At 30.6% G+C, this 24,134-nt stretch overlaps 1 protein-coding gene across 1 annotated transcript in view; it reads right to left on the bottom strand.

Moving 5' to 3' along the window:
• Positions 1-24,134, bottom strand: part of LOC148305200 (carbonic anhydrase-related protein 10-like) — a 79,991-nt gene that overhangs the window by 6,060 nt on the left and 49,797 nt on the right. The window contains exons 6-9 of the mRNA XM_088267074.1: positions 3,552-3,647; positions 3,006-3,072; positions 2,224-2,378; positions 861-992 (exon numbers count right to left, since the gene is read on the bottom strand). Of these exons, the coding sequence (XP_088123200.1) occupies positions 861-992; positions 2,224-2,378; positions 3,006-3,072; positions 3,552-3,647 (450 nt within the window). The remainder of the gene's footprint in view (positions 1-860; positions 993-2,223; positions 2,379-3,005; positions 3,073-3,551; positions 3,648-24,134) is intronic.

The raw sequence follows: 24,134 nt of genomic DNA, 5'->3' as shown, positions 1-24,134 counted from the left end.
AAGCTTCTTTACATCTCACCAATACATGTGTCTCTAGTGAAGTTCTAGTGATTCATGAACAAGGTTTCTAAATTGGTTCATATATATAGAACTTCCAAGAATTTGAGTAGTGTGGTTGTCCATAATGGGTAGAATTGGTGAATGTTACACGTGTGTAAAGTGATCACTCAAACCAGCCTATGACGGTCGTAAGCCCCGTAAATGCCCAGATTTCCATATTCTTCTTCATCTTTGATGAGATATCAAAAAATAAAATGAAAATTACTCCTGTAATTGGAGATAATCCAGATTTTGTGAACAAGTATTTGGACACACTGTTGACTGACGTCAACAGACCTTGTAATTGAAGATTTTATAACTGAAGAGGTCACAGATTTTGAAGAAGCAATTTATTGCCATTTCCATTCTAACACATATCGGTCGCTCCTTTCAAGAACGTCATTAATCAACAAACTTGATGTTTCAGGAGAACGTTTTTAAAGTTTAAAATTGTAATACAATGTAAAAATAAATGTCAAGCTATTCATTGTACTTTTTACTGCAACAGATCTTTTTAGGTAAAACTTGAAGGTTTTTTTTTTCCATTTGAAATATTTTAGTTTATTTAAAAAATAATTAAATAATACCTTTTCTTCAAAATGCAATAACAACACTTTCTGCCCTGTGGCGGGTAAATATTAAGTTAAAAGGATGTACATTTTCTGGACATTCCAAAAACATGCACATCTGAAAATTGACGATTTTTTATTTATGACGTTCTTGAAAGGAGCAAGCGATATCTCTTGAGAATGGTCCTACTGGTCATTCGTTCAATTCCACCGCTTTGATTCAATATTTAAGAGTGAGAGAAATGTACAAACCTGTTGACTTTGGAAGTCAATATTCGTCCTGACAGTTCTATGATGAAGTTTTTGCAGGGGTCTGGCATTGTTTCCCAGAGGAGCTTTTGGAGTTTCTTCAGAGCCTTGCATGAGCCGCCTTAAGGCATACATCTAGAACAAATAGTTTGTTTAAAAATATATTTATCATAATATATTTTTAAATAACTCCTGTAATTGGAGATAATCCATATTTTGTGAACAAGTATTTGGATACACTCAAAATGTTGTAAATAAATTATCTGGTCAAATTATGAGCTTTAATAATAAAAATGAAAATGATATTTTCTGGCGTTTCACATGTGTGTTATTATAATACAGGATTCGGATCTCACAAACACTAATAAAAGAGCTTCTGCTTAACAAAAAGCTTCTTTTCATCTCACCAATAGATGTCTCAAGTGAAGTTCTAGTGATTCAAGAATAATGTTTTAAAATTTGTTCATAAATATAAAATTTCCAAGAATTTGAGTAGTGTGGTTGTCAATAATGTGTAGAATTGGTGATTGTTACACGTGTGTAAAGTTATCACTTAAACCAGCCTGTGTGTCGTCAGCCCCGTAAATACCCAGACTTCATATTCTTCATCATCTTTGATGAGATGTCAAAAAAATAATATATTTTCATGGTTTGTTTGAATTAAATTTGGTACTTCCAAGGTCTCTGTATTCAATTTCTTTCGGATTTTATTTTATTAATTAATATTTGATATCTGTCTTTCGAATTATATTAAAATTCTGAGACCAATGATTTATCTAAAAATATAAAATTTTAAAATAAAACACTTGTATAAGACCAAATATTTAGTTTATCAATATAAACATGACTAGTTTCGAGAACCACACATGTTCTCAACAAGACGTGAAAATACAAACTCCACATTACAAACGAAAATCCAACCTTTTAATGAGAACATCTGTAGTTCTCAGAATTAGTCGTGTTTACATTAATAGACTCAAAAAGTAATCATATATAAGCATTTTATTTTTATATTACATAATATCATCATGATATTCCATAAAGTTAAAAATGTATTTTTACCGATACTTTTTGGCACATTGTATAACCTTTATATAATTAGACTCAAACATTGTTTTCAACCACTTTTTCTTTTGGTACTTTCCAACCGTTTTCGACAAGCACATTGTCATCAGTTACTAATCCATCCTTAAAGATTACAAAGCGCTTGTCGAGACCAGTTAGAAAAAAAGTACCAAAAATAAAAGTGGTTAAAACAAAGTTAGAGTTTTATTATACAATAAATCAAGTCAATAAATTATGTCTAAAAATATTATTACAAATTATGGTCATTAGTAGTTTTATTATGGATAGCAAAAAAACTCACCTCCTGTTTTGTGATATAGATGGGTTTGTTAAGGATGATCCACACTGTCGTCTCCCAACAACCGGGATGTGTAGTGCTGCCTTCATAAGTGATGAAGTGCTCTGTGTCTGGTAATAGCGCGCTCAGTGACAGATGTTTGATTGGTGTGGATGCACCTTCAGGACAAAAAATTAACAAATATTAAAATCAAAAGTAACTAACTATCATTTCGCATCGTAGGCAGAGAGACTAGAACGCCACATAAATCTGACTTAACACACTCATTACATCTGCATATGATTTTAAGTTTAATGAGTGGAAAGGAAATTTAAAAAAGTAAACACTTCTATAAGACTTTCAGGTTTATACATGTGAACACGACTAGTTTCGAAAACGGTATTATACTGTCACTAGTCTTATGTTTTTACCTGTTTATAAAAACATCAATAGTTCTCGAAAATTGTCGCGTGAGTCTTATACAAGTGTTTATTATTTAAACATATTATTTGTTACATCTGTCTTTGATTTTAGGTTTAATGAGTGGAAAGGAAATTTAAAAAAATAAACACTTTTATAAGACTTTCAGGTTTATACATGTGAACACGACTAGTTTCGAAAACGGTACTATACTGTCACCAGTCGTATGTTTTTACCTGTTTATAAAAACATAAATAGTTCTCGAAAATAGTCGCGTGAGTCTAATACAAGTGTTTATTATTTAAACATTATGTTTTTTCAAAAAGGTTTTACCAAATCGGTAAATAATATAATTTGAATAAAAAGGTTATTAACTGTAGACTCACCCCTAAATAATACTTTATTAAAAGTGCTTGTTATTATTCGGAGTTCTGGATTAGGGGTGTCACCAATCTGAAAAAAATATAGACATATGAAATTATTGATACCTTACTAAAGACGAAGAAGACTATAATCTGTTATTTGTTGGTTTAAAATTTAAACATCAATGATCACTTTATATACGTGTACCATTCACCACGATGACAACCACGCTTTTCAAATTTTAAAAGTTGTATTGATGCTTTAATTGACATGTTCTTTCACATGCCAGTTCTCGGCACCATCTATGGTTGAGCTAAGTAAGTTGATAATTTTAAGGAAGTAGGAGATATCTGTATCACAATTGTAAAAAAAACACATGTTATTTACCACTTGAGTTATATTTATTTTATTTTAACGACTAGTTTTCGAAGCTATGCTTCCATCTTCAGGTTAAAATCATTTATAATGGAAATGTAACGTTATGGTGAGGATTTCCACAGTTTATAAAATCACTCGTGAACGAGTGGATTCTTGATAAATAACCACATTTAAAATAGAGAATAACTTACTTGCACCATCAGCGATATCCCAACAATGCCCTGCGATTTGTGTTGTGCCTCAGACATGTTGTGATATAACTCCTTGTTGAATCCGTACAGCTGTATCTGAAACCAAAATGAAAATATGTCATCAGTAAAATAAATAAAAATATTTTCATTAATTGATTCTGCAGTCACTTGTGGTAAAATCTATCCATTTTTAATTAAAGTATTACTTAGTAAATACCACTTTTTCTTAAAATCTACTGTGACACGTGTTTCGATGCATTCCGCATCATTTTCAAACACCGTATGTGTTACAGTAGATTTTAAGAAAACTTGGTATTTACTAAGTAATACATTGATTAAAAATAAATTTAAATATGCCAAAAGCTAGAAACTTTTTAACTGATGGCAGCATCATCTGTCGTAGTTCTATATCTATCAAAATTCAGACCAACCTACGAATGGAATCCTGCAACATTGCATTCATCTAAACTTAAATGCAACACGGATTTTATTTGTATTTAGGCAAAATGGTGAACATTACACAAGTGTATAAAGTGATAACATTGGCCAGTCAAATGTCGTAAGCTCTGGAATGCTCAGACTTCTATAAAGATGCTTCGTCTTGATAAACACCTATAATATATAATTAAATTTTTTTGAGGAATAACCCGCAAAGCCTGTATAAGAGGCTTGTCGGCAGGTAGGATAGTAAATAAGGTAAATGTGAAAAACACATAAAAAATACCCAGACCAATTTTAAAAAAAAAAAATTGTGGCACATTTTATAAAATTAAAAAACTTTGTTTTAACCACATTTTTTATTTTTTATTATTATTACACTTTAACCAAACGGTTTTGACAAGAACCTTGTCATCATCAGGGTTTATTAAATCCTAAAACATTAAAATACTCACATACCATACACCATATGAAAATAAGAATTTTAAAAAATTATTTCAAAATATGATTTAAAAACTACTAAATGTTAAATAAAGCTTTCTTGAATTTATTTTGCACTTGACAGGAATCGAATCCGCAATGCCATTTTTAGAATCGAGCGTCTGCCCCACGCCACGTCTACGCCACGGCGCGGCACCTGTCAGTTTCTATTGATTTCGACATTGCTTTCAGTTTGTAGCAATATACTCGTATCTTTATTAAAGAAAGGAACAAATTTTTCCCATCGACCTTTTAAAACAGCCCATTTTTCAGCATCACTTATTTTGAAATAATTATATTTTGATGATGTTGGTGTAGTGATTAGTACGTTATATTCGTGGGTGGCTATGCCTCGTCGGATCGGATTATTGAGCACACTTCAGACATTATTGACTCTAGAAGATAGATCGATCCCCGTCGCAAATTGCTCCCGATTTGGGACTTCCCCCGGGAACGTGGAAGGGATGATTGAGGATTGCGGGGTGGATAACACGTGCCCGAAAAGTGCACGAATTTATTAAATATATTCAAACAATTTGCCTTCCAACGATTGATTTTATAAATCTTGAAAATTCAAGTTTTAAAATTCAAAATTTAACAAGTAATCCGTACATCTTTTTTGGAAATTTGTTTCATTACCTTTTTTTTATTTTGACAACTCATCACAGACGAAGATATGGAAATGTGGGTATTTTTAAGGCTTTAATTTTTTAAATATATGTATATACAATTGTTTCACTGACATTTTTTGAACTATGACTTAAGAGTTTTGTCTGAGTATTTATAAGGCTTTTATTTCATTTAATTTTTTGACATCTCATCAAAGATGAAGAAGAATATGGAAGTCTGGGCATTTACGGGGCTGACGACCGTCATAGCCTATGGACCGTAGTCTTCTTTATCTTTGATAACATGTCAAAAAATAATATGAAAAATAAATCATTTAATTGGAGATAATCCAGATTTGTGAACAAGTATTTGGACACTCAAAATGTTGTTAATAAATTAACTGGTCAAATTATATGTTTAAATAATAAAAATTAAAATGATATTTTCTTGCTTTTCTCGTATACGAGATTAAAATCCATGATTCGGAACTCACGTACTAATAAAAGAGTTTCTGCTCAATAAAAAGCTTATTTTACCTCACCAATAGATGTCTTTAGTGAAGTTCTAGTGATCCAAGAAATGTTTCAAAATTGGTTCAAATATATAAAACTTCCAAGAATTCGAGCATTGTGGTTGTCAATAATGGGTGTAATTGTTAAATGTCAGCCCTGTGAATGCCCAGACTTCCATATTTTTCATCATCTTTAAAGAGTTACAATGATTAAAGAAAACACTTTGTTTTTTACCAAGTTTAACTTCTGAAACATGTAGTCTATAATAAAACTCAAGTGGTTAAAAACGAAGTGTTTTCTTAAATCATTGTAACATGTCTTACCACAAAGTTAATGCCGAAACAATAAATAAAATATCTTTAATGAGATCTTAAAAAATGATGTGATATTCTTTTATTTGCAAAATCAAATTTAAATAAGACCAAAGGTTTTGAAATGAGATCAGGATATCGAAGGAGCTTTTAATGATAAAAGACTCGAGTTCTGATATGTTGAGGTATCTCTTTGTCACGGAGTGTATGCTGCTGATATGTATGTACGTAATACAATACATATATGAACTTGTCAGTACTGATGATGTATCGGTTATTTACATTGCAAGGTAACACTGTGCATTAACTGACTGCCGCTTAGTAAGGATAATATATCAGGACCGATCGAAAAGATTAATATTTACTTTTTGAATTTATTAAAGAATCTTTATGTATCTTTGTTTAGATGTAAAAAATAATATGAAAAATAACTCCTATATTTGGACACACAGAATGTTGTAAAAGAACATTAATAAACTCATAGAGTGGTCTTAAGCACTCGATTAATACCACTTTTGAGTTTATTCATGTGACCACGACTAGTTTCGAGAACTACTTTGATTTTGAGAACTACTTACATTACACATTTGAATACGTTTAGGGTAATCGACTAGTGCAGTAGTCTCAACGATCATGATCTTCACATAATATTGACTTTTCGTCCAAATCTTTATTTACTTATCTGGGTTTTGTCAACATATTTCTTACAACATGATACTTGCAGGACTAACGACCTGGCTGGTTTTAGTGATCACATTATACACGTGTAACATTTGCCACTAACCATTCTATCCATGATTGAAAACCACAGTACTCAAATTTCTAAAATTGTGTATAAATATAGCTACATATATATATATATATATATATATATATATATATATATATATATATATATATATATATATATATATATATATATATATATATATATATATATATATATATATATATATATATATATATATATATATATATATATAAATATATATATATATTGTATATATATATATATATATATATATATATATATATATATATATATATATATATATATATATATATATATATATATATATATATATTTTTATAAATATATATATTTGATAACTTTCGCATAATAAAAATAAAACGATTTTCAATTACAAGGAACAAATATTTTCATTTTAAGACTAAACAAAAATTAATAAAAATACATTAAAAAATATCTCATAAATGGCGAAAATCTAGATTTTTTAACATGTATTTGGAAACAATATAAATATTGTGATAAAAATTTTATGCTTCACAAATCAAAAGACCTGATTTTATCATTGGGTTAAAAAAAAAAGAAATATATTATGTACGCGAAGTACTTTATTGACGTGGAGTACAGTTAGCGTGTCTGTGGGCACTAAGGGCTTTATCTAGCTACATGTAAAGTACATTACATCGTATTAACATATCGACTGCAACCCGCCCATACTAAATTATTCATACATCAAGAATACCCATCAATGACCCAACATCTCTTGAATATTATCAAATTAAATTTTTTTAAGCAATGAATAGGGTTTTGAAAGAATTCATGAATTTTTTAAGCAATGAATAGGGGTTTTGAAAGAATTCTGAAATTCATTTCCATCTATACCAATCTTTCCATTCCTAAAAAAAATACTTCTCAAATATATAAAATTATCTGTCAACCTGTTACAAAATTTCCCAATTCACTTCTATTTTTCCCAAAATCTACATTCATCTCTTTCAAATACCATGACTATAGATTTGTCAATATTCACCAGCGAATCACTTTCCTTGCACACATTATACACCTTTGTCACCAGCTCCTACAGGTCTTCTCTACTATCGGCAAGAAACACAGCGTCGTCAGCATACAAAAAAGTAAAATATATGTTTAATATACAAGATGAAATCTTAATTAAACTATATATTTGAACAAACGATATGAAAATTACAAACATTTATTTGAAATCGCCATCCGAAAACACGATACAAAAAATGATATTATGTAAATGTTTACAATTCCTCATTTTTTGTACCAACAAAATCGATACAGGATTTTATTTACACTGTAAATAATTGTAAGGCTGCAGAATTTAGAAGTAAAGGGTAGATGAACGTAAGTAAATAAATAAAGGCCTGTGATTTATTACAAGGGGGTAGTTTTTGTCTACCCTTATAAGGCATAAGAAGCTAAATGGATCTATAATGTCTCTTGAGAGGAAGTAGCTTTAATACGATAGGATAAGAGGGAAGTTATATTATTTATTGATTTTGTATTCATACTGTGGAATAACATGATGATTAAAACATGAAAATAAAAAGCTTGAGTTTTGAGAACTACAGATGTTCTCATCAAAAGGTGAAAATGCCAACAAGTTCTGTCATGTCAGGGATGTAGAGTGAAAATGAAAATATTTACTTATACAATAAAGCATAAAAATATTAATTCTAGAAAAATTAAAGACGCTTTTAACATAAATGTATTTCTCATTTTCGGTTAAATGTTATGGTTCTTTTAAATTTTGATTAAAACAGACAGACATTTTCAAATTAATATTTCAGATCAATAATATTCGGTTATTACGTCAATGTCCCATGGTCATATTAATAAAAACTTTACAATTTTTTATGGTGTACACAAATCATTGTTTACAAATATGGGCTTCTCCACTTAGGAGTTATTTTAAATGGTGAATAAAATAATCCGGTCAAATTATGAGCTACATAAAAAAAATATCATGTTTTCAGGCATCTCTTCATATGTAAAATAATCCCTGCTAGGATCTCTGCTAAAATAAAATATTTTTCAAATCAACCATAGATTTTTTCAAATTTTCAATTTTTTCAATTTATTCAACAAAAAAAATAATATATGTATAACAAACAATATTCAAGGCGTTTATATTAAAAGTAAGCAAGAAGACTTAAAGGTGTAAAAGAATCCCGCTTCGGAAAACTCCTTCGGACACACGGAACAGATCAATATCCAATGTGATATTGTTCAACATAGCGGTAGCTCTTCCTACAGGCATAACCATCGGCAGGTTGGTCCTGTGTATAGGAATGTGAAACAATCTATGCCGACGCTGTCTTAGGTAACTATCGGGAACATACAGACCAATGCTCCGGATAATTTCAGATATCTACAGTGAACTCAAATAGATTTTAAAAAGAATCTAGCGTAGTGAGATTTATTATATATGTATTAGTTCCAAAAAATTGAGTAGGGTGGTTTTCAATTATGGGTAGAGTGGCGAATGTTACACGAGTGTGAAGTGATCACTTAATCAACATCTGCCAGTCATAAGCTGTGTAAATAAATAGACTCCCATATTCTATTTCATCTAATATATTATAAGATTTTAACCAATATTTTTAGTTTTTCCACTTTATTTTCATTTGACCAGCGACCGGGTTTTGTCGTTACTGACATCATCCGACTGGTGGGAGGCTATACAAATTGTTAAGTTATATATAAAATAAGGCAGGAGTTGATAACCATGATTTGATATAATTTTATTGAGAAATTAATTTAATTTGAGTGAATTTAAGTATTGTATGATATTAAAAATATTTTTATAAGGTTTTTTTGTATTGAGAGCACGATTTTATATAAAGTTATAATAGATATATAAATATTTATATAAAATCGTGCTCTCAATAAAAAAAAACTTTTATTAAAATATTTTTAATATCATACAATACTTAAATTCACTCAAATTAAATTAATTTCTCAATAAAATTATATCAAATCATGGTTATTAACTCCTGCCTTGTTTTATATATTTTATATATAGCCTCCCACCAGTCTGATGATGTCGGTAACGACGAAACCCGGTCGCTGGTCAAATTAAAAAAAGTGGAAAAGCTAAAAATATTGGTTTTAATCTAATAATATATTAAAAATGCAATTCCCTCACGAAGTGTCAGTGGATAATATAAATCTATTTCATCTATGTTGAGATTTTAAAATGTAATAAAGACTTTTTTCCGCGTTTTTCTTATCAGTTCCAAAATATAAATTTGAAAAAAATATAAGTTTTAACGGAAATTTCAGTCCGACTTTTTCAGGTCAAAATTTCAGGCCCAATTCAGCGATCATTTTTGGTCGATACGTCGATGCCCCATGGCCGAGCTAATAAAAGCTTTATCTTTGACAGCTTTACTTCTCTAACGTTTCTCGTATCAATCCCTCGCTTTCTCTAGATTTCTCCTAGACACCCTTCGAGGAGATCTAACTAGGATCTCGTTTATTTATTCCACCCTGACCGCCCTACCCTCTCCTCCTCTCTGCCCTCCTGTTCCAAGACGGCTAGAACAAAAGAACCAAGTGTCACAATAAAACCGAGGTTTGTATGAACCAGCGGTACTGGACCAACGAAGAGAGATATATTGCTTACATTTCCATCTCCTCTGAACTTGAGTTATTCCGTTTGGTATTCTAGCTCAGCCGGTAAAAATTCCGTCAAAATGTGTTTTTACTGAATAATTTATAAGTGAGGCAAAGGTTTGTATGCAGTATTGGCAAAATACAAAAGATATAGTATGGATATTTCGCGGTATTAAAATATTTTTATTTTATTTAAATTTTCATATTATTTTTTGACATCTCATCAAAGATGAAGAAGAATATGGAAGTCTGGGCATTTACGGGGCTGACGACCATCATAGGCTGGTTTAAGTGACCACTTTACAATAAAATAAATAAATAAATATTTTTAAATAACTCCTGTGATTGGAGATAATCCAGATTTTGTGAACAAGTATTTGGACATACTCAAAAGGTTGTATTTAAATTTTGTCAAAATAAACATAATTTTGTACCAAAAACATTCAATTTCAACACATAATTTTCATTTAGAACATTTTAAGGTATGTCTAAATCCTTGTTCACAAATTTAGGTTTCTCCACTTAGGATTTAGGAGGAGCAGTATGTAAAATAATTTGGCAATGATCTCTCATATATCTACAATAAAAAAGGTTTTCTGCCTAATATAAGTCTTCTCAAACCAGCCAAAAATGGCTCCAGTGAACTCTCACGACACGAGATTTATGACATATGTAACAGAGATCTTAAAAATTGAGAATTGTGGTTATCAACCTTCGGTAGAATGGTGAATGTTGCACGTGTGTAAAATGATCACATAACCAGCCTAAGAGAGGTCATAAGCCCTGTAAATATACAGACTTCCATATTGATGATGGACCATCTTTGTTTATATGTCGAAATGTAAAAAAAAAACACGCACACACAAGTGGGGAAACCGAGATTTGTCAACAAGTACATATCGCTCACTCCTTTTAAGAACGTCATAAATCAAAAAACTTGATTTTTCAGGAGAACGTTTTTAAAGTTTAAAAATATAATACAATGTATTAAAAATAAATATCAAGCCACTTATTGAACTTTTTACTTAACAACATATCTTTTTAAGTAAAACCTGAAGGTTTTTTCTCCATTTGAAAAATATTTACTTTATTTTAAAAAATTATTAAACAATACCTTTTCTTCAAAATGCAAAAACAACACTTTCTGCCCTGTAGCGGGTAAATATTAAGTTTAAAATATGCTTCTTTTGCTGGGATATAGTAGATTTTCTGGGCATTACGAAAACATGCACAACTGAAAATTGTCAATTTTTGAGTGAGCGATATTTGAACTTTCTGCTTCATCCATGAATTCTTTGGTCTTCCTCTAGATGTCTTTCGACAAAAATTCATGGCGATTGCCTGGTTCAAACTACGATTATGTTTTCTGCATCCTTGATGCCCAGAATAATAATATAAATAAATTTGGATAATTTATAAAGCGCCATTTTCGTATCTCAAAGGCATTTCACTGTGACTGAATTGAGGAAAAAATACCATCTCAAATGCCTTTCCTCTTCCTTACTATTGATGCTTGTTATACCCAGGCTTCCACGAACGCGTAAACTCTTAATTTTGTTTTATAATTAAAATGTAACCTTGTTTTAAAATCACTATAAATATTTTATTATAACTTAATTATAATGTCTACCGGTTTTTAACCTAACCGCTTCTTTAGTAATAATCTTGATTTAGAAACGGTTAGCTTTGAAACCAGTAGACATTGTAATTAAATTAAAATAAAATATTTACAGTGATTTTAAAACAAAGTTACATTTTAATTATGAAATGGAAAATCACAAAGTTACATTGTCACAAAGTTAGTGTTTCGAATAAAAATCATGTTCCTAATTTAGTTTCGTTGATTATTTTGGCAGTCACTTTGTGGTAACTTATCCATTTTTAATTTAAGATTTACTTAGTAAATACCACTTTATCTTAAAATTTATAATGACAAGTGTTTCGATGCATTCTTTGTTTTGTCTCTATTGTGATGTCGATTTCAGAACATGTCAAAATGAAGTATGATTTATTGACAGAGTCAATAACTGGTGCAATTAATGTCCTTCCTGTCCGAGACTCCTTTGTGGTCCAGCTATTTGTCACTCCCAAGATGGCCACTTCTCTTTCTTGGTCGCTAGTCTGCGAGGGTGACTTTATACGGAATTACTCGTTCTACGTTTACAGGTCTCGAACGCCTACTGAATTATTTATGACTATTGGAGTGGAGGGATGATTCGAACGGGTGGCTTCGCGCCAGATAGGGGTAGTTTGTTTAGCCAGGTGACCGGGGGTTTAATATCGCATTATCAAAAAGATCACGGAGAGTTAATGATGGGGTGAAAATTTGTGACTCGTTGAAGGAATTGGCTACGTTGGCGATTTTACTGATAAAGATGGATTTGATCTCAAATATTTCTTGGATTTTTTTCATCCTAAACTCAGAATTCGATTGAAGATATCATCATTGAAGATACAAGTCTGATAAACGATTTATTTTTTTATAAAAATTATAAAATGAAATGATTTTAACATACTTTGTTCTCAAATTCTGGGTTGGCCTCCGAATAAGAGTTTTTAGTTGTTGTTGATATCTCAACATAGACGAAGAAAAATAAATTATTATCCAATTTTTGTCGATATATCAACAAAACTCTTGATATGAATAATTCCTAAGTGGGAAATAAATGATAATAATAAATAATAAAACCCTTATCCGCACCCCAATGGTGCATAGGGCACTGTGTCATATAAACGCAGTGTTATCTTGATCGTTTACACATGAAGGAAAGGTGATCAGCCCTTCGCTTCAGGTACCAGTCCATGGTAATATTGAATAAATATTACAGTGAAAAAATCACTTATATTTATTTTACCCCCCTTGGGAATCGAACCCGGGACCTCCAGAACGGTAGCCGAGCGTGCTGACCATTACACTACGGAGGCGGACATTGTGGGAAATAAATACTATATAATAAATATAAACCCCCTATCCGCACCTCAATGGTGCATAGGGCACTGCGTCATATAAACGCAGTGTTATCTTGATCGTTTACACATGAAGGAATGGTGATCAGCCTTCCGCTTCAGGAACCAGACCAGGGTAATATTAAAAAAAAAACACTTATATTTATATGACCCTCCTGGGAATCGAACCCAGAACCTCCAGAACGGTAGCCGAGCGTACCGACCACTACGGAGGCGGACAAAATAAAAGATAACTAAATATTATTTAACGGTATTTTCAGGCATCTCCCCTAGTATTTATAAAAAAATGGTAACAATCTTAGATTAATTTCATGGAGGATTTTACTAAAAAACAAAAATTATAAACTTACTAAAATCAACCGTAGATGGTACCGAAGAAGTAGCGCACGCTAGATGTTTTGGATTGAAGCATAAATATACAATCCAAATTTAAGTAAATATAAAATAAATAAAGAGTGGTAAACGATAAACATGTATATAGTGATTACTTAAACCAGCCTATGACTGATCATACATTTCATCATTTATGTTCAGATATTTAAAAAAAAAACTTTCCATAAAATTTACTTGTACAAATAACAGTTTTTTTTTTAATATTTACTTTGTTAATATATCAACTTATTAAAATTTATTGTGACACGTATTTCAATGCATTTAATATATAACATTATAAATATAAATAGTAAAAATTAAAACGATGTATGATTCCAAAATGTTTCGTTTTTATGTATTTATTTTAAAATACTACACATAATTATATAAGTATTTTTTTTTAAATAAATTCAATTGCTTTCACAACAGTATTGAATTACGGTAATACATTAAAATTAAATTTATGAATTACCGTAATGTGTAAATTTAAGATTCAAAAATAAATTTGAAATTTCAAAATACATGAAACGTTAATTTTTTCATCTGTATGTATCTGCGGAGTACACTTCATGTCTCTCGAGATACATTCAGACACTCGCAGTGTAAAATGCAATACTGTATTTTGTAAATATGCAACTGTGTCTGCAGCTTACTTTTATATCTTTGTTGTATTTCAGTTTACTGTGGATGAGAAAGGCATTTCAATACGTACGTAGTGCTAAAACCATAGAATACATTTTATTAAATTGTTAAAATAATGCAAATTGAAAAGTATTTCAAAAAAAAATTTTAATTGCATAATACATGTATATATATATATATATATATATATATATATATATATATATATATATATATATATATATATATATATATACAAAAAAATATATATATATATATATATATAATATATATATATATATATATATATATATATATATATATATATATATATATATATATATATATATATATATATAGGAAATTAACCCTGTAAATACTCATACTTCCATATTTTTCTTCAAATTTGACAAGATTTCGAAAATGAATAAATAGCTTCTTTGTGGAAAAACCCTGATTTGTGAAAGGATTTAAAAATGGTAATTGGTTGATATGTATGAGAAGTGGCACGAATGTTTAGAGGCGAAGAATACTTGAAAAAACAGTGTAGTGTAGCGTTTTATACTTTCTGCCTAACTCGGCGGTAGAGCGGCGTGATGATTAGTTAGTTTAATACTGATAGAATGGGTTCGAACCAAGAAACTTTGACTCAGAGACCGCGACACTAACTACGGGACCACAACCCGACACATAAATTGTATTATAACATCAAATTACTCTAGGTATTAAGGCATAACATCAGTCAATTTTGGGGGCGTTATTTTGAAATTAATGTATTACGCTCCGTGAAAATTATCCCTAAAGCTCGAGGGTGAAGATCTTCACCCCTAAATAAAACATCCCCTTAAAGTAAGAAAACTTGTAATTAACTAAGTTTTAGCTTAAGTTACACGACTATGGTAAATTCTTCTACTTACAAGGTGAAACTTTACCAATCTATTATAGCGTTGGGATAATTAATTTGGGTGATCATATTTTTTAATATATGTAGCTTTTAAAAGCATGTTTACGTTTGTATATACATATATATATATATATATATATATATATATATATATATATATATATATATATATATATATATATATATATATATATATATAAATATATATAATATAAAATATCAGTTAATTTTAATTTGTGATTATTTTTTGTCGTTTAAACTTTATGTTCAACCACTATCTACCCTCTGATTGCAAACAGCTACATAAGGTGTCAATAATTTAACCAATATCACTTGTCTGTTTTTGGTTGCTTCAAAAATATTGCTTCTTGGCAATAAGTCCGCCTTTATAGATATTTATTTTCGGTACTGAAGTTAAATTACATAAATAAAAGTACACTGAATCTGCATCTTGATAAAACAAGCCTATGACAGATCATTAACCCTGCAAATATCCAGACTTCTTCTTCACCTTTGTAAAAATTATTACATTAATTGTTAAATGCATTATATTTTTTTATGTACAAATTGGCTAGCCGTAAATAAAGAAGAAGAAAAAATTTTCAAATTGTTAAAAAACAATTATTGACACATCTCAACCCCTTACATCTTGCAAACCTTCATTTGAGCATGGTTTAAAAGTTCACTTTCCAGAATATGAAAGTAAATAGTTTATAATTCATTCAAAGCTCGGCTAAGTCAGGTTGACACGTAGTGCAGTGTGCGGAGAGCTTTAGGGCGTCGCGACGCCTCCAGCCCTGGGCGTCTGCAGCGGAGAGAACAAGATTGAAACATTGCACGGGAGATTGAATTGACTGCGCTACCCGGAACTTGGGAGCTACTCGCTACACCCTGCTTCGCAGATTTGCTCAAACTTGAAAGTTTTCAAGTTAGACAGACTTCAGTTTTTAGTCGGATGGAAGCCAAAGATGTACAGGGGTACCAGAAGTGCATTAGTGTAATTGACGAACAGCTCTACCTTCCTTCCTTCTAGTGATAGACAATATATAATAATAATAATAAAACAAATGAAATTACTTTTTCTTAATAACCCGGTTAATTCGGTTTTCGTACAAAGATTTTTCACTTCAAATTGGACGTTTAACGAACCAAATTGAACGCCTTATAAATCAGATTAGACGTCTTACAAAAAAAATAATATGTTTTATTATATTTTAGAAAAAAAAAACTGAATTTTTAAAAACTCATAAATATTAATACTTCATATCTTCATATCTTTTATTTTTTAGTCAAGGTTTTGACAAGTGCCTTGTCATCTTTGGGGATGGATTTGTACCGAAGATGATGTAGTGCTTGTCGATTTCAATTGAAAAAATTATCACAAGTTAGTGTTAAATAACAAAGTTTGAGTTTTATTTTATAAAGTTTATAAAATGTGCCATACTTGTATAATAACACTAAATGAGATTTACTTCTTTATTCATGACTAGTTTTGAAAATTAACAGACTTTTTTATCTACAAACATATTTAGGTAAACGGCTGTCCAAACTTAAAACACAGTAAGGGACATTTTTTTGCAGTACTTTTTTTTGCATTTTTGGACTAAGTCAAATCTACTTAGTCCAAAAATGCAAAAAAAACGTACTTAAAAAAAATGTCCCTTACTGTGTTTTTAATTTGGACAGCCGTATATGTGTGTAAAGAAGTTGATAGGGTAATAAATAGAAAAAAAAACGTCTTTTAGTTTTTTAAACTAGTAGTGTGTAATGTAATAAAACTCATTAAGTGGTATTATACAAGTGTTATTAATTTACCATTCTTTTAGTTTATTTAAATGTTTTTTTTTTTAAATATGTTTGGTGTGTTGACTGAAGAATGAATATAATCAATTTATAAAATTAAACAACTTAGTTTTAACCACTTTTTTATTATTAGGCTTTTTTACGGAGTGTGTGGAAGTTTTTGGTAAGGGAATGTAATTCATCATTAGTATTTTAATGTTTTAATGTTTTAGAATTTAATAAACCCTGATGATGACAAGGTGTTTGTCAAAACCGGTAGGTTTAAGTGTACTCATAATAAAAAAGTGGTTAAAACAAAGTTGTTTAATTTTATAAAGTTTATAAAATGTGCCACAAAGTATCTGCGAAAAACATTAAAGAACATCCATTATTTCTCCATTAAATCGTTTGATATCCGTTATTTAATACCACATAATATCATCGAAATTTACTTATTACGTTAAAACAGAAAAACAGTTCATATTGATACATCATGTCAATAAACTTTTCTTCATCAAAACGAACATGTGGATCTGTTGTTATCCCCCGATGTGTGGAATAATTCCTATATGTGATAATGTAATTCACAATAGACACTGCATGAACACACTTACACGTAGAACGTAGTTACGTAGAACGTAGAACGTGGATGCAGACTGTCTTACAGTGTGTGTATTTCTCTCCGTACACGGGATAATAGCCTAATGCAACGTATCAAGTTGGATGATGTTTCAAAATCAGAGGCGGCAAGAGAATGAAATTGGGTAGGAGTGCATTTAGCATAAAAATGACAGTATTTTACAACATTCGTGTGTCCAAATCCTTGTCCACAAATCGGGGTTTCTCCGCTTAGGAGTTACATTTAAATTTTGTCATTTCAACAAAGATGAAGAATATGCCTATTTATAAGCCCATTATTAACATTTTACAGAGAAACCCATTATCAACAGGAAATATCAATAATTTTATTTTGTGGTAATATATATCTAATTTAACATCAAATTTCACTTGGTACGTAAATACAACCAAACCACTAACTTAAATAGTGATATTTAAACTCTTTATATATATTTGATACGTATTATTTATGTATAAAACTTTTTTAATTTATTAAGGGTGGAATAATTTAAATTTATACTAGTACTACAACCATCACGCCGTTTCCCCGCAGAGGTAGGCAGAAAGAATGGAACGCCACATTCTTCTGTGTGACATACACTCCTCGCCTCCTTCACATCCATACATCTAGTCTTACACGCCGATTACGCAGACTTTTGTCACCACCAGATTTGTGGTTCTGATTGATCTGATCTCGCCAAGTGTTATCATTATATGTATATATATATATATATATATATATATATATATATATATATATATATATATATATATATATATATATATATATATATATATACATATATATTTAAATATATATATATATATATATATATATATATATATATATATATATATATATATATATATATATATATATATATATATATATATATATATATAAATATAAATATATTTGCAGTTCCGAATATTCTTTAATTAATTTAATGTTGATGTGTATGCCCCTAATATGAGTCGGTATGTAAAGTTTGGAAGCGGAACCAAGGCAGTTCGCTGGATGATTTAAGTATTTATCACTTCAATAGGAGCGTCGCGATGCCATTTGAATCGGATCTATACGGAGGCGTTAGCGTCGGCGTCGTTAACCCCTTCAAAAGAAGCTTTAAAAAAATTAGATTCCTATTTAACTTACGATTTTGATTGTGTCACTCAATCTTATGTCAAAAATCTGTTTTTTTTAGATTAACCTATCCAGGATTGAGTTTTTGAATTTTTTTTTTTACTTTTTTATAATTTTATATCATAGTCGTTGCTATAAGCAACATATTTTTGTCAATAAAAATAACGTTTACACCAGTAAACATGTACAGTTACATCAATAATTTTGACGTAAATCATTTTTTAAACATGTTTTGATATAAATCACGTCATAAATCATGTGTTGTATTCAAGTCATACATATACGACCATACTCTTGGACACGTTAGATTCTAATTAGTTTTTTTTTTCTCAAATATTTTTTTAACATAATAATAACAATAAAATGAAAATAATTTAAATAAGTGGGTGTAACTTTTAGTCCCTAATACATATTTTATTAACTAAAAAATATTATAACAAAATAAAAATACAAAACTTGTTAACAAATCTTGATTATCTCAAATCAGGTGGTACGTTTTACATTATTTTCTCATGTCACATACAAATGGAAAGAACCTTTGCTTTCTTCATCCCACCATCGATGGCTATTGTGACTCGGGCATATTGAGTTACGAGTTTTATCATATATTTAGATTTTTAAAGTAGCGTGGTTGTCAATCATGGGTAGAATGGCGAATGTTGCACGTGATTTAAGTGGTCACTTAACCAGCATATGACAGGTCATAAGCCCTGTAAATATCCAGACTTCCATTATCTTCATCTATGTTAAGATGTTAAAAAAGGATACTTAGGTACTTGTTCATTGGTGAGTTTACACATATATGTATGTAGGTATATCGTTCCAAACCTTTTTCATTTCCTACATAAAATAAAATGAAGCTGATAATAAGATAATGAGTAGCTAGAATACTAAATTGAAGCTAAAGTATATGTAAAAAATAAGCAAAATGCATCAAAGATGTAACATGTATGAATTATTTTGTTTGTTTGAATTGACTTTTGAAATATCGGCGGCTCCGTAATTCAATTTTAAACTTTTCGAATATTTGCATTTAATGGGTCAACCGTCTTGTTCAAATTCCAACCATTTAACTTTGTGAACAACCTACTTCCCAGTTCCGGTCGCCGCACGACTCATGTATAGGATTCGAATTCCGAACCGGAAATACTGCGCCAAGACGAAGATGTGCCAAGAATCTTACTACGCTAAGCGGTGTCAATTTATCGGACTCGAAATGCACCGCCGGGAAAACTGCAGTTTCAAACGACTACTTGTTTATTTAAGATTTAAAATTTTCTTGGTTAATACCACTTTTTTCTTAAAATCTACTGATGGTGAACGCATCGAAACACGTGACACAATAGATTTCAAGGAATAGTGGTATCTACCAAGTAAATATGTAATTAAAAATGGATAGATACTACTACAAAGTGACTGCCGAAGCAACGAATGAATTATTTGATAGATTTTAATTTTTGATTATTTATTTGCATTAACGTTACAAAAAATATTGCAATTCAAAAGCTTCACATATCTACTTATAAAAAAATATACTTGTTACAGTATTTCTCTCCAAAAAAATGACTTAGCTCTTGTGCTTGAAGTAAGATTTACATTCACTCAATATTTATTTATTTACAGCATTTTGAGTGTGTCCAAATACTTGTTCACTAAACTGGATTATCTCCAGTTATAGGAGTAATTTTTCATATTATTTTTTGACATCTCAATAAAGATGAAGAAGAATATGGAATATATGTGAATGTTACACGTGTGTAAAGTGATCACTTAAATTAGCCTATGGTTGTCGTAAACCCCGTAAATGCCCAGATCCTCCTACTCTTCTTCATTTATTTATTTTACTCAATTTATAATGTAATCCAGTATTTTTCTTAGCCTTATATATTTGTGTTTTCATGTATCATGATCAACATTTCATTTCCGCACCATTTTCTCGATGCGAAATGCATCGAAACACGTGTCATAATGGATTTTAAGAAACAGTGGTATTTACCAAGTTCAAAAAGCTATCTGAAAATGGTCCAGTCGCCGAAAATGCCACTTGCGATTCCACAAGGGTGCAAATCGCGAACTTTATCAATGTTCTTTCTTTTTGTTTGCTAGGCAAGTTTGATTTACGCCATGGACATTTATCCTGCACTATGACAGGGTTCGGCATACAAATATCGTCTTTATTGCGCCAGAGGAATCGTATTTCATATTTTATAGGGCGAAAGATATATGTGTGATGTGTGAACAACTTCAAGTGCAACTAGTTTCGTGTTTTATTAAATGTTTATAAGCACTTTATATAATAATGGTAAAATAAACTGATTTCTCTACGAGTTATATCCATGTTTGTTTTAGGTACAATAGAAAATGAGAATTATGTTAGATATACAAATATCTTTTAACTCGTATTGATTCTGCAGTCACTCTGTTGTAAGGTACGAAAATTTAACAAACGAGAATTATGTAAGATAAACATATATTTTGATGACCTCTGTAGTGTAATGGTCAGCATACTCGGCTACCGTTCTGGAGGTCCCGGGTTCGAGGTTCCCAGGGGGGGTTAAATAAATTTAATTGATATTTTCACTGTAATATTTATTCAAAATTACCCTGGACTGGTACCTGAAGCGAATGGCTGATCACCTTTCCTTCATGTGTTGACGATCAAGATAACACTGCGTTTATATGATGCAGTGCCCTATGCACCATTGAGGTGCGGATAAGGGTTTGAAGAATATATATATTATTTATCAAATTTTCCTTTAAAAAATTATTGATTCGACAGTCACTTTCTGGTTATATTCATTCATTTTTAACTAAAGTATTATATGGTAAATACCACTATTTATTAGAATCTAATGTGATACGTATTTAGATTTATTCCATACAATACAATGTTTGAAAATGATGCGGAATACATAAAAAAACGTGTTAAAATAGTTTTTAAGTAATAGTGGTATTTATCAAGTAAAAAAAAATAATAAAAAATAATATTTTGCGAAGAAATATATGAGATATTAAAGTGTAAGTATTGTCAAGGCTTAAAAATTGTTATAAGATGGAGAAGTGATCACATTATGCACGTATAACATTCACCATTCTACTTATAATTTTGGAACTCATACATATACTGTATCATTAATCTCATGACGCTGTACATGTAAATACACTAGAGCCATCTATCTCACCATCTCATATTAAATTGATCAAAACTATTCATCATACTTCACAAATACTCAATTGAACGCACCACCGTCATTCAAAACTAAGGAATGGGCGGAATGGTCAACTTGTATTTAAAGTGTATAAAGTGATCACTTAAGCCAGCCAAATGCCAGGCCGTAAGCTCTGGGATGCTCAGACTTCGATGAAGCTTCGTCTCAATTTGAGACCTACATTACCAATTATTCTTTGTTCAGTTATTTTGAACATAAACACATTTTAAATGATAGGATATCATGAAAAATAATTTGTGAAAGTTTTCAGTCAAATTACAATTTTCAGAAACGTGAAGGAATTAAAATTTAGAGTAGATAACCAAACCCACGGGAGTTTTATGGCGAGAATCGCTAATTTAAAATCTAAATATACTCTGTTTTGTTTCCCTTAATGTAATTGTGTGTGAAACCTGTGAGCCGCGGTACCAGGACCGGACGGTCGCTTAAATTTTAAATATAATTTATTTTTTCGATACTGGATTATTTATTTAGTTAAACTTTATGTACAGAAAAGAAATAAGAAAAGCAATATCTTTCAACCAACCAAAAACAGACTAGTGATACTGATCGAAACGTTTGATACTACATATATAAAGCTGTTTGCAATCAGAGGGTAGATAGTACTTGAACATTTAAAAAAAAAACATAAATTACAAGTTGATCATAAAGAGGAAGGCAAAGGAAAAATAGAGTTTAGGGAAGGAGGTAGAGGAAAAAACTAAGGGAAGAGGTTTGATGGACAGTTGGAATCTAATGATAGAGAGTAATATCTCAGATGTTTCTTTAAAGTCATAAGGGATGGTGCGTTTTTTACTAGGAAAGGTAATTCATTCCATTGCCTGGCCGCTTGGACAGAAAAAATTACTAAAGAATGATGTGTTATGGCGAGGAATGGAAAGTGTTCATTCTTGGGAAAAACGAAGTGATAAACTTCGTTTTTCCCAAGAAAGGGCACTAGACTAGACCTGAGATGTATAAAAAAAATTCTGCGAGATATTTAGGTGCATTGGGTGTATTAAGAATATTATAGAGTAGCGTGACTATCGGTGAAACTACCGGTTTCGAAGCTAATCGCTTGTATTAATCAGTCTCGATAAAGAAGCGGGTAGCTTCGAAACCGGTAGGCATTATAATTAATTTATGTATTAAACGCTAATTTTTTTTATTGATTTGATTGAAGTAAAAAGAAGTTCTACAAATTAAACGCCAAATCCATAAATAAATTCTAATTGAGTTATAGTAAAATATTTATAGTGATTGGGAAAAGAAGCAGAGGAAGACCGAGAAAAACATGGCACGATCAGGTATGCCAAATACTTGAAAGTGGTCAGGTTAGGAGTCGTAACAATCGGCGGGTATGTATGAGGAGATGCATGAACGTGGAAGAGGCGAAGAATGTTTGCAAGGACAGAGTGGTGTGGCGCTCTATTCTCTCTGCCTACCCCTGCGGGGAAGCGGCGTGATGGTTAGTTAGTTAGTAAGTTAGGAAACAAAGTTATATTTAAATCATAAATAAATTATGTTGCCGGCCCTGTGTGAGCTTTGTGATTCAGCTGTCTCCCTCCCGCGCCGTAGTGCGCCATGATCGCTGATAGCATAAATTTATTTCATTAGGCACGGGGATGTTTCCGAAATAATCGATACGCTTTTGACCTTTCAAGCATTCGGATTCCACCCTCCATTCCGGCTCTTTATCTAACATCTACTCGAAAAAACACATAAAGATTTTCCCCTTCATTTACTTCGGATATTCCACTTTCCACGATTCAAAATCAAAGTGGTAACACTCTCTTAGTTTATCAGCGAGGACTTATATCTAGTCTCGCGTAGGGTGGAAAGCCAAAAAAGAAGAAGAAGAAGAAGTTACATGCCTATGTAAATGCAGTGTATTTTATTTTATTTATTTATTTCATAGATACATACATTTTTTTTTAACTATATGTATTATGTCTCTTTTAGGCATGGCCTGTGTTGAGCCGAATACTTACATGTTAATACAATTATTATTTGTTTTTCTTTTAAAATATTAGATTGTTTACATTACATTCAAAAGATACAATAACTATTTACAGTATAAAGGTTTTATAATGATTCAAGAAAACACTTCGTTTTTTACCACTTGAGTTTTATTATAGACTACATGTTTCAGAAGTTAAACCTCCATCATTCAGGTCTGTATAATAACAATAATGTAGTTACTATACAGACCTGAATAATGGAAGT

Source organism: Brachycentrus maculatus, unplaced genomic scaffold (genome assembly GCF_059751285.1).
Source record: "Brachycentrus maculatus isolate JH-2025_06_01 unplaced genomic scaffold, ASM5975128v1 h1tg000280l, whole genome shotgun sequence".
NCBI classification, from domain to species: domain Eukaryota; kingdom Metazoa; phylum Arthropoda; class Insecta; order Trichoptera; family Brachycentridae; genus Brachycentrus; species Brachycentrus maculatus.
Note: the sequence above shows the minus strand (reverse complement) of the source record. Positions and strands in the feature narration are given on the sequence as shown.